This window comes from Vipera ursinii (assembly GCF_947247035.1).
Source record: "Vipera ursinii genome assembly, chromosome: 2".
Taxonomy (NCBI): domain Eukaryota; kingdom Metazoa; phylum Chordata; class Lepidosauria; order Squamata; family Viperidae; genus Vipera; species Vipera ursinii.
This window is the reverse complement of record NC_139513.1, coordinates 80,235,090-80,247,819: the sequence shown is the minus strand read 5'-3', so window position 1 is coordinate 80,247,819 and position 12,730 is coordinate 80,235,090. Positions and strand designations below refer to the sequence as shown.

At 38.2% G+C, this 12,730-nt stretch overlaps 1 protein-coding gene across 1 annotated transcript; it reads right to left on the bottom strand.

Moving 5' to 3' along the window:
• Positions 1-200: 200 nt before the first annotated feature.
• Positions 201-11,941, bottom strand: NMUR2 (neuromedin U receptor 2; the record flags this gene model as incomplete). Its single annotated transcript, XM_083351101.1, has 4 exons — positions 201-400; positions 8,053-8,178; positions 9,172-9,256; positions 11,222-11,941. 4 exons carry the CDS (start codon positions 11,939-11,941, stop codon positions 201-203), a joined length of 1,131 nt encoding a protein of 376 aa, XP_083207227.1.
• Between the last annotated feature and the right edge of the window lie 789 nt (positions 11,942-12,730).

Below are 12,730 nucleotides of genomic sequence, written 5' to 3'. Positions count from 1 at the left end.
GAATCTCTTAGTGTCAAAAGCATTGTTTCTATTTGGTCCTTATGGATCAGTAACTGTTTGACAGGACATTTAATTTGTTTATTTATCACATGCATATGGCTGCCCATCTCACAAGAAGAGACTCTTTCACGGATACTATTGTCATGGGCTATTAGACAGGTGAGAACTCAGAAGGAAGATTGATGCATACTTGGGTGGCTTCACTCTTCAGCATATCCTGCTTTGTTGTGTTCCCCCAATATGAAAATAATTTGCCGGGATTTGGGATGACTTGTAGGATGTCTATGGTGCCAATATTTGTGCAGAGGAAAGATGACACTTAGAAAAGCCATCCTAAAACGCCGGGAGAGCACATGATAGATTATGGGATTCACAGCAGAACTCAAATAGAAGAAAACACCTACAGGAGAGTTAATGAGTGAGAGAATGAGAGAGAGATGAAAACAACAGGTAAAATCAACAGCAACTTGAAAAAATAGCAGGGAGAGAAAAATAGAAAAATATAAATGTTTTAGGATACTTATCTCAGTTTAACTAGTTGACAGACACATGATTAGCTATATGTTACCATATCTTTCTAAAACATAGTTTCTGCTGATTCAAAAATGTTACTTCAACTATATTAACTCTTCTCTGAGATCAAAATTTTAACAAGAAGTGCTCCCAGCTGCAATTGCCATATGTGTAGAATCCCACAATTCTATAGCTAGTAGGGCCATAGATAAGAATTCTGGGAATTGACATCCACACGCTTGGAAGTTGTCAAGGTTGGGAGACACTGCAACCATTCACAAAATCATTATAACAACATGATAATATTTAATTTAGGCTAAAGTACTACATGACAACTGGAAATTTCCATTTTGGAATATAGGATCTATAAACCACTGCATACTGCTGCACAGATAGGTTCTGTAAAGAACTTGTATAGGAGCTATCTCTTTTTACCAGATGCTTGCCCATCTACAGATTTTGTTTTTCTTTTTTTCCTCCCCACTTTTAACTGGCAGATTTATTCTCATATGGGATAGTCCCAATTTTGGTGAAAAGGGTTCTCAAAGGGTGAAAGAAAATGGAAGGATAGAAACATTTAATGGTTGTATTTGCAAGGTGTTTTGTTGCAATGTTTTGTTGGACCCCTTCACTGATTTTGAGAACAGAGACAACAGAGATAGTGACACAGTATTGGGGAGTAGCAAATGCTGATCCTATCTTCAAAAAAGTGGGGAAAGAGAAACCAGGAGTTGAACTATACTAGGAAGGAGCACATACAAAAAGATCTGGGAGTCTTGATGAATCACAACTTGAATGTGAGTATGATGCAGCTGCTACACAACAAAGGCTGCATCAACAAAGTGTAGATCAAGAAAAATAATCAGTCATCTGCATTCTGCATTTGTCTGATTGCATCTAGAATACTGCGTCAAGTCTTACTGCCTCATGTTAGAAATGAAACTGATACTCTCTCAAAGGTGCTTTTTCAAAAGGCAACTGAAGATTCTTGGATGAGAAGCAAAACTTCTCCATCAAGGAAAAACAAAGAAAGTCCAGTTGGACCTGGATGACTGAAAATCTCCACAGACAATACTAATGCTGACAAACTATAGCCTACCACGAGGAAAGGAGTCAAGGTTATAAGGGACCTAGGAAGAGAAACTTAAAAGGAGCAATGAGAAATAGGGAACGGCTGCTGGAATTGGGTATGTGTAGTTTAACGAAGAGAAGGATGAGGGGGGACATGATAGCAGTGTTCTAATATCTCAGGGGATGCCACAAAGAAGAGGGAGTCAAGCTATTCTCCAAAGCACCTGAAGGCAAGACAAGAAGCAACGGATGGAAACTAGTCAAGGAGAGAAGCAACCTAGAACTAAGGAGAAACTTCCTGACAGTTAGAACAATTAACCAGTGGAACAACCTGCCTCCAGAAGTGGTGAATGCTCCAACACTGGAGGTTTTTAAGAAGAGACTGGCCAGCCACCTGTCTGAAATGGTATAGGGTTTCCTGCCTGAGCAGGGGCTTGGACTAGATGACCTCCAAGGTCCCTTCCAACTTCTTCTTCTTCTTCTTCTTCTTCTTCTTCTTCTTCTTCTTCTTCTTCTTCTTCTTCTTCTTCTTCTTCTTCTTCTTCTTCTTCTTCTTCTTCATCATCATCATCATCATCATCATTATTATTATTATTATTATTATTATTATTATTATTATTATTATTATTATTATTATTATTACTATTATCAAATGCTGGGTAGGTTGATGTGAAATTACAGGGAAGCATGACAGTTGACTTCAAGCATCTGAATTGATGTCATGTAGAAGAAGGGGCAGAATTGTTGCCAGTTATTCAAGAAGGCAAGACATGAAATTAAATTACTGGAAAGTAGATTTCCAAGGAATAACAGGAACAAGTTCCTAATGACAAGGTGCTATTCAATAATAAATCAGTTGGTTTGGAAAGGTGATGGATTTTTTTGGAAATTCCAAAGGTGCTTTTCAAAAGGCAAGTGAACTTTCTAGGGTTTTTTTTTCTTTGAAAATGTTTCAATTCTCATCCAAGAAGCTTCTTCAGCTTCTTCAATTTTTCAGAACTGTAGAAACGTCTTGGATGCAAAGTGAAATGTTTTGCAAGGGAAAAAAAACATCAAGAGAGTCCACTTGCCTTTTGAAAAGCACCTTTGGGAGCTGGATGATTGAAAATCTCCATAGACGCTTTGCTGGAAATGTTTATACAGAAGTTAGATGCTGCAGTTTTTGGATTCCACATTAGTCAGGAACACGGACTAGTTTGTATTTAATGTAAATTCTAATCCTTACATTCTATAATTATATGAGTCACACGGATTTCAAATACCCAATTTCCTAATATTATGGCTGTTGCCCAGACTTCTGTGAGTGGAAGGCTATACACTAGAGATGCCTAGATAGGGAAAAACTAGGATGATTCTCAGTGTGGTGAAGAGAAAGCCTAGCTTTATTATTAATAAGCCACGGGACACAGTATGAGTGCTTGCGAACTGAGTGCCTGTTGAGGTTAAAGGCCGCTCTGAAGAAGGACCTGGCTGGGGTAGGTTGGAGAAGAAAGTGGTGGGAGTACTGATGCTAGAGACCAACAAAAAACTAGACATAAGGCATATGAACAAATATACTTCCCCACCATTTTGTGCTACCTGACCTTGATATGATTTATTACCCAGACAAAGGAAAGAGAGGTTCTCCAATCTGGAAAGAACTATAGACTATTGTACAAGTAAGGAGTTTCCTATAACCCTTGAGGTTGGAGAGGTTGTTGAGACTGTTGATGAGAGAGCAGGTAAACAATTTGCCAAGATCCATTATTTCCATGCTTAGATATTTTACTTTGAGTATTACTGTGAGTTCTTGGTTTGGACTGCTGAGGGTGCAAGAGCATGTTTTTGTTTTCAGCCTCTGTCCCTAAATACAGTAGTGGCCAAAATTGTGGAAACCTTTAGGGAAAAGTGTATTTTTGAGGTTTGATGGCTAATAACACCACTTTTTTTTGCAGTAGTACCATAGTAGTACCAAAAAAATTATCAATGGAAAGATAATTTAATCAAGAATGTAATGCAATATAATTTGTTCAATTATCTGTACTGTACTCTATGAAAAGTTATAGCCAAATAACCAGAAAAAGGAAGCACCACTTGCTTAGGTTGATATCAGGCAGCTTTCCTTCATCTGATCATAGCCAATGAGCATGAGTGTTTAGAGAGCCAATCAGGTGTCATCTTGTTTTGGCAATGAGCCAATCAGATCACAGTAGGATTCAGTTATTGATGTCATGTATGGAAGCTGAGAGGGGGACATTTGTCAGTGTGTTATGTGATCGCTATCAAGTTGGTTGGGGTTTTCCCCCCCATTTCATTTAGTGAGCTTGTAAAACATAATAAAATTAAAGTAATGGTGCAAAGAGTTGACTGGTTGCCCAGAAAACAATGTAAAATAGTAGTATTAAGTGAACAAGGCTACAGTTATAAAGAAATTATAATAAAATTGGTGGAAACTTAACTAAAGGTTAAGTTACTGTAAACTTTTCCCAGAAGGTTTCCACAATTTTGGCCACTACTGTATTGGGATAATAAACCTCATCAGTTGTCTACAGCTTTGGAGAGTCCAGCATTTGCTTTCTGTTATACTTAGCTTCCTACCTTTGTCTACGAGGGTCTCTGCTTACATTCTCATTTCCTTCTTATGATTTTACCCTATTTCACAGGTCCACTGCCAACCAGGAGATGTTTTATGAGTATATATTACATTATTAATATATTTTGTATGGTCCTGCTGATGCAAGGCATCTTTCCCCACATTCTAAAGCTCCTCAAAGTATTTGAATTTTATATTTATTTCTAAACCTCTATAATGAGCAAAAATTTAAAGATTCTTCTGGTAATTACTAATGAAATTCCCTGCTTGCCTAATAAATGCTTAAGTAGAACATTTTGTGTATTAATATACATATATCTATCTATCCATCTTATAGGGACGCGGGGGCTCAGTGGGTTAGGACGCTGAGCTTGTTGATCAGAAGGTCGGCAATTTGGCAGGTCGAATCCCGAGTGCCGCGTAGCAGAGTGAGCGCCTGTTACTCGTCCCAGCTTCTGCCAACCTAGCAGTTCGAAAGCACGTAAAAATGCAAGTAGAAAAATAGGGACCACTATGGTGGGAAGGTAACAGCGTTCTGTGCACCTTTGGCGTCTAGTCATGCCGGCCACATGACCACGTAGACGTCCTTGGACAAGCTCTGGCTCTTTGGGTTTGAAACGGAGATGAGCACCGGTCCCTAGAGTCGGAAACGACTAGCATGCATGTGTGGGGGAACCTTTACCTTTACCTTTTATCTATCTATCTATCTATCTATCTATCTATCTATCTATCTATCTATCTATCTATCTACACACACACATTTATACACACACACACACACACACACACAAGATAGTCCACTAACAACTGTAATGGCTTTACATATATTTAATAGCAAAAGTGCTGACTCTAGTATCTAGTATCTAGCATGATAGCACTTCTGCAAATTCTCATTTTAAAAAAAAAACAACACACAACTTCAGCATAAATTTAGACCAATTTTCATCCAAATTATCCCAAAATACAACAAAAGCTAGGCTTTCACTCTGCATAAGTACTTGCACTCTTTGTTTCCTTCCTTCTTGTCTCCGGCAGGCAGCCAGTGTACCCTGTCTAGGTGGCTGAACAAAAAATGCACTGAACACTGTTTTAAATATAAAAAAAAAATCCAGAAGAAATGTTTAGCTTCTTCTTTACCTTGCTTTACTTAGAGGATGATAGAAGACCCTCCCAAACTACAGGAGCCTGCATCTGCACCTTATTGTTAGCCCGGCAGGTGCTTCTGGAGAAAAAAGGACAATAGCTAGCCTGCAGTACATCAGCAGCATATATGAATGACTTCAAGTACGCCGGATGAGAAAAATGGCTGTACACCTTATTGTACCTTGTGGCACATTAATTCTGAGGCCCAGGAAAATTCTGCAACTTACTAACATTTGCTTGTTGCAATTGTTTTCATTGATATTAGGGGAAGGATTACATGTTTTAATAATGGTTTATAAAGATTAAAATTTGTCTGCAAAAAACTGTGTTACAGTGCTGAATTACATCATCACAGTTGAGATTTCCTTAGGATAATTGTCTCTACTTTATAAAGAATAACAGTAAGGTAACTATGGCTATCGATCAGATGTCAATCAGAAGGTCGGCAATTTGGCAGGTCGAATCCCGAGTGCCGTGTAGCAGAGTGAGCATCTGTTACTCGTCCCAGCTTCTGCCAACCTAGCAGTTCAAAAGCACGTAAAAATGCAAGTAGAAAAATAGGGACCACTACGGTGGGAAGGTAACAGCGTTCCATGCACCTTTGGTGTCTAGTCATGCTGGCCACATAACCACAGAGATGTCCTTGGACAAGCGCTGGCTCTTCGGCTTTGAAACGGAGATGAGCACCGGCCCCTAGAGTTGGAAACGACTAGCATGCATGTGCGGGGGAACCTTTACCTTTACCTTAACTATGGCTAACAACATCATAATAATAACAACATAAATAATAACAGTATGGTTGACAAACCATAATCAATAAGTCCTTAATGGTACTACATCTACATGTAGGAAAGTAAGGAGTGGGGTCCTATAAGTTTCTGTCTTAGGCACAGTACTCTTCAATATTTTCATAAATGACTTCGATGAGGGAATAGGAGGAGAACTCATCACATTTGCAGATGATACTAAACTGGTAGGGATGGCATGATAGCAGTGTTCCAATATTTGAGGGGCTGCCACAAAGAAGAGAGAGTCAACCTATTTTCCAAAGCACCAGAAGGCAAGACAAGAAACAATGGATGGAAACTAATCAAAGAGAGAACCAACCTGGAATTAAGGATAAACTTCCTAACAGTGAGAACAATTAACCTGAGGAACAGCTTGCCTTCAGAAGTTGTAGGGGCTTCATCACTCGAGGCTTTTAAGAAAAGACTGGACAGCCACCTGTCTGAAATGGTATAGGGTCTCCTGCTTGAGCATGGGTTGGACTAGAAGATATTCAAGGTCCCTTTCAGCTCTATTCTGGTTGGATTAACAAATGCCAGTGTAACATTTAACAAGTGGGAAAGAAATAAGAATAGAAAAAGGGATTAGAGAGCCAGTTTGGTGTCACGGTTAAGATACCAGGCTAGAAACTGGGAGACCTTGAGTTCTAGTCCCACTTTAGGCACAAAATCAGCTGGGTAACATTGGATCAATCACTCTCTTTCAGGCCTAGAAAGTAGCTAATGGCAAACCACTTCTGAAAAACCATGTCAAGAAAACTGCAGGGACTTCTCCAGGCAGTCTCTAAGAATTGAATGGAAGAAAATAATAGATTCAGGCTTTTCTTCTCATAGAACGCTCAGAACGGTGTTCTGGCACCTCTTTTTTTTGCAAAAAAAGCTCCCTCTATTGGCTTTAGGAGTAGGCAATCTTGGCTCTTTTTTATGACTCGTGGACTTCAACTCCGAGAAATCCTGAGCCAGCCATGCTGAGGGGAATGAGAGAGGTTTCCAAGCTGAGACATGCTGGCTCAGGAATTCTGGGAGTTGAAGTCCTTGAGTCATAAAAGAGCCAAGGTTGCCTACCCTGCACTAGAGGAGGACATTAAAATTATTTACAAGGTTACTTCTTTAGGAACTAAACTTTTAGAATCTAAAACAGCTAATTCAAAAAAGCCAACAGGAAAGAACCTCACATTTTTCATCTGCTTCTGTCTTTTGGAAGGTAAAATTAGATAACAAAACAATCTATTTCCTATGTTAACATCTCTGCAATGAAATTAATAAAGGTAACAGGAAAGAAATGAGAAACATTTTTCTCGACGTAATATGTCTAATTTAGCTGATTCTAGAAAAATAGTATCTTTTGTAAATACTCTTGAAAACTATTTTGAATCTATAACCATCTATTACAACTAAACCACTTTAAATTAAACAATTCTTAAGAATGAAATATTTTTAATTTGGACTTTACTTTTACTGTAAACAAGATGACCCCAGCATGAATAATTCTCTCAAAGGCCTTACAGTCCAGACAGGAGTGTAATTGGAACACTGAATGATTCTTCCTGGCAATAGCTGCCACTTGCTTCTTGAATGATGTGTTTTCAAATTCAATTATCAATTTATTCAAATTTAATTTTACTATATGTCAGGCTATGAAGGATCGATAGTAGAATAAAAAAATAACCCCTTTTCTTTCTAATATATTTACTTATGATGGAGCTAGCTGTGTTGTTAGGTCAAAGTAGGGCAGTTTAAGCTTCTGACTGTGGATGTTCTAAAGAACAGCACATTTTAAATTATTTAATTTCTTCTTGTACTTTTATTGGAAAGAAGAACAGGTAACATTCATTGAACTTTCTTCCTTATGGGCTGGATAAGCTTAATTTATTTGGGGTCTACACATCTTAAAATTGCAGAGTTCTATTTCCTGTTCAGTCTGAGAAAATATTTAGGGTCAATAATATATCCAAGCTGAAATATTACCTGAAATCACATGGATTATGTTGAAAATATTTGCAAGAGGTTCTGTCCAGGTTGCAACAAAGCTGTAGAAAAGACGATCTATGTGGAATGGGGCCCAACATACCCCAAAAACGATTACTAGGACAACTGACAGAGAGAGAATGAGAGCAGAGTAAAGTGTATAATTTCTTGGTTTGATGTACTAAACCTCAAGGATATAAACAATTCAGATGTCTTCCCAACTCATCAAAACCTGGGTGAGCTCTGGGAATTTATTTACTACATCTTTTTATATTAGGTAAAGGTAAAGGTTCCCCCGCACATGCATGCTAGTCATTTCCAACTCTAGAGGCTGGTGCTCATCTCCGTTTCAAAGCCAAAGAGACAGCGCTTGTCCAAGGACGTCTCCGTGGTCATGTGGCCAGCATGACTACACCCCAAAGGCGCACGGAATGCTGTTACCTTCCCACCGTGGTGGTCCCTATTTTTCTACTTGCATTTTTACGTGCTTTCGAACTGCTAGGTTGGCAGAAGCTGGAACGAGTAACAGGTGCTCACTCTGTTACGTGGCACTCAGGATTCGACCCGCCAAACTGCTGACCTTCTGATCGACAAGCTCAGCATCCTAACCCACTGAGCCACCGTGTCCCTTTTTATATTAAATATAGATAAAATTGTTGTATTTTGTTATCCAGATTAAGGGCAGTGAAAGAGAAATAGAAAGAATTTGTTGCAAACTTTCCTCCTTTCTTGAACTGTCTCTTCCCCCCTCCTAACCAAGGCAAGTCTTCTTAGAAGGAGAAATAAGATTGCAGCACAGTTTTTCTGGCCCCAATGAAACAAAATTTATTGACAGAAGTACGTATCGTATATTTGTCCTTCTGCTCAATAAAGCAGTTCTCCAGAACAGAATCTTTTATCTGGAATTAGAACAATGACTTCTCAGATAACTGATACTCTAAACATTGCTACATCCATTCTTCTTTCCTTCCTTTCTGAAATCTTCCATAATGAATAACAAACTGGACCCAGATGCCTATATAGATGACATCTAATGGTCTAAAATATATTATTCTAGAGTCTAGACTTAACCTGCTTAATAATAAGTGAATAATACAAAAACACCATTTTGGTACTCACACAGCATCTTTGTGATAGACTTTCTACATGATAGTTTAACATTCATCCGCATTTCTTTTGCTTCCAAGCATCTGTCTCTTCCCAACTAATAGGAAGAAAAGTAAAAAAAGGTAAACTGAAAATCAATTCAATCAATTAATTAATTTTTCCATCAGATTTGCTCATATTGTAACTACTTTCTCTAAAGTTGTTGATCAATGCAATCTGTTGAAGATAAGTAAATATCCATCTTACCTACTTTGGTAAATAAAGCAAAGTTACTTAGGTAAAATTATCCCCCTTGTAGCATTGTAAGAATAGATCACATAATAGAACTGGAGTGGTTTGAGCAAATGCAACTGAGGATAACAGTGCAATAGATAAAAAACCACTATTTCTTCTGGTGTATTTTTCTCAAGGTTTTACTATATGTCATTGTGCAGAATCAGATTTTACTGAAATAACTCCAAAATTCTGAGGAGTCCCCCCCCCTTTTTTCCCCTCACAAACACATTTAGAGAAGTCCCTTAGGTAAATGTTTCACATTTTCTTGCTTGGGATCTAAAGAAATGAAGAAAAATCTTGGGAAGAGAACAAGTAGAAGAAAAATGGGCAATTCCCAGTCTGAAGGGCTACATCCTGCGCTCCAGCTAATTGTGGTATTACTCTGTAGTTTTCTTGAAAGAGAAATCTGATTCTACTATTCACACCAGTCACATGCTGGAAAAATGCTATAATATGATTTGTTTGCTCCAAGTGAATTTCCCTTATTTTTTTTCTTGAAAAACCAGTGACCTTTAATTTGCTTTTTAAAAAATATCAAGTGAACTTAAGTTTCATTTCTCAGAGACCAAGTAATCACAATGCTGCTTAAATCATTTTCTCTGCTAAGCGTCTAGATGCAGTTCTAAAACTATATTGGCCAAAGAGTAAACTTATCTGCCATTTTTTTCCAACTAGTTAAACAAGAGAATAACAATGCATTCTGTGGCAATTAACAAAACATAAAAAGCAGGCATTTGTTTGAGCTTAATATATTATCCTTATGTTGTCAGAGGCTTAGAAACTTTATTATCCAGAATAAAGGTAAAGGTAAAGGTTCCCCCACACATGCGTGCTAGTCGTTTCCGACTCTAGGGGCCGGTGCTCATCTCCGTTTCAAAGCCGAAGAGCCAGTGCTTGTCTGAGGACATCTCCGTGGTCATGTGGCTGGCATGACTAGACACCAAAGGCGCACGGAACGCTGTTACCTTCCCACCGTAGCGGTCCCTATTTTTCTACTTGCATTTTTACGTGCTTTCGAACTGGTAGGTTGGCAGAAGCTGGGACGAGTAACAGGCGCTCACTCTGTTACGCAGCACTCGGGATTCGACCTGCCAAACTGCCAACCTTCTGATCGACAAGCTCAGTGTCCTAACCCACTGAGCCACCACGTCCCTTGCATTTTTTCCCCACCTGTTTAAGCAGTGTTATTCTGTTCTGTTATCTCTGTTTATGGTTGTGCTATTATATATACTGGACAATAATGGACAATAATGCAGGGCTTTTATGAACAGGTTTAATTCTGATTTTAATTAGGAGCACATACATTAATTCTGGAATTGTACATATAGACATTATTCCTTAAAAAGTCCTATGAAAAAAAATTGGAATAGTGTGTTCGTGTGTGTGTGTCTGTGTGTCTGTGTGTCTATCTGTGTGTGTGCTTGCGGGGATTAAATACTAACTTTTAAACCCAGAAATCTGACTAGTTGATCTTACACAGTAATAAAGAAAGTAGAACTTTGGATAAAATGATATCATGGTAAAGGTGTTAAAATTAAATTCAGCTGAAATTATGTTACAAATAGTGTTGACAGCTGGTTTCTTTAATAATGTGAAACGGGCTTTTTTTATGAGCAATTCACTTCTATATGGTGATATGTCCTTAACCATTATGCATTTCCATACAAATGGCAAAACTGAAAAGATACATGAAGTAAAGGTTGTAACAATGTCAAATGAGGTGAGTATTAAATATTAAATAAAGTAGAGAAAAACAGAACATACGGTAGTTTAGTTGAGAACTCACTTTCAGCCCCATCAGGCAGTAGAGCACACTGATGACACTCATTGGAAGCACATAAAACAAGAGAGAAGTTAACTGGACGATCCAGTTGTAGATCCACAAGGACTTGACCACAGCACAAATTGCAGAACCAGGGACTTCTGTGTGATTTGGAAAATACTGTAACACAATGCCATGGACGCTGGTATTGGGAAGAGAGAAGAGGACTGAAAGAAGCCATAGGATAAGGATGATCCTCAGAGCTCGCTGCTGGGTATTTTTCAGCCTGGCTTGAAAGGGGTGAAGAACTGCCATATATCTCTCTGTGCTAACCATGGTGACAATCATGATAGAAGCAAAGCATGCAGTCTCAAAAAAAGCTGTTTTAAAGTAGCAGCCTACTAATCCGAATAAGAAAGGGTAGTTGTTCCACATTTCATAAACTTCCAAAGGCATCCCACAGAGTAATACCAGCAGGTCTGAAATTGCAAGGCTAAAGAGATAGTAATTAGTGGGTGCTTTCAAATTCCTGTGCTTGAGAATCACCAGACACACTAAAAGGTTGCCAGATACACCAACTATGAAGATCAGAGCATAAATCCAAGTCATAGGCAAGGACAGGTGGCTGCTTTTTGGTCCATATAGAAAAAGAAGATAGTCTTCGGTGCTATTAAAATATTTTCTTAGTAGTTCTGTTTCTTCCATCCTGTGAACGTATTGAGATATATTTGTGGTACAATCCATTGTAGGAGCTGTGGGTAGAAAAATCTCTTTCATGGATCCAGTTTTATTCAAATTACCCAATAGTTGTTGGCTTGAGATTCTCAGTGTTAAAAAAGTAGAAATGAAAGGAAGGGCAGAGCAGAGCAGGAAAAATGGAGACAAACACAACTGGAAAATCTCCTTTCAGTCTGGAAGCTTCAGACAACCAAGAGAATCTGTGGATGTATCTCAGTACATTTGTTTCTGTTTTTATAATTCTTTCCTTTTGAGAGTCATTTCAAGAGTAAGCTCCTCCTTTCACAGATACTCATTGGCTAGCTGCATAAATCAAATTATATGTTGATCAAGACTGTCTTGGCTATTCACATCATCTTTACTGGGGGAAAAAACATATCCTGAACAAGAAGCAAAGCTAAGGAAGGGGAGGAATGAAACTTAAAATCTGAATCTTTGATATAAGGCCACGTACAAAATTCTCAGCTTGTGAATAATAATCCCAGAAGGGGAGAAATACAAACTAAAGGCTAACTAAAGTTTTGCTATGATTCATTTTTTCTGAACTAAAAGCTGTAGCCACCAAAAAAAAACCACCCCTAAAAATAAAGGTTGCAACATGTAGCAATTTAGCCCTTAAAGAGCTCATAGTTAGCATTATATTCTGAACAAGCAACAGCAATAAAGACAACCAGATAGAGATCATGTATTAAGATAATTTGAGAGAGCCATGGATTGCCTGGTGCTGCACTTTATATATAGTAAAACCATCAAGATAACATTAAGATTACTGTATATAATAAAAAACCTCTTTTT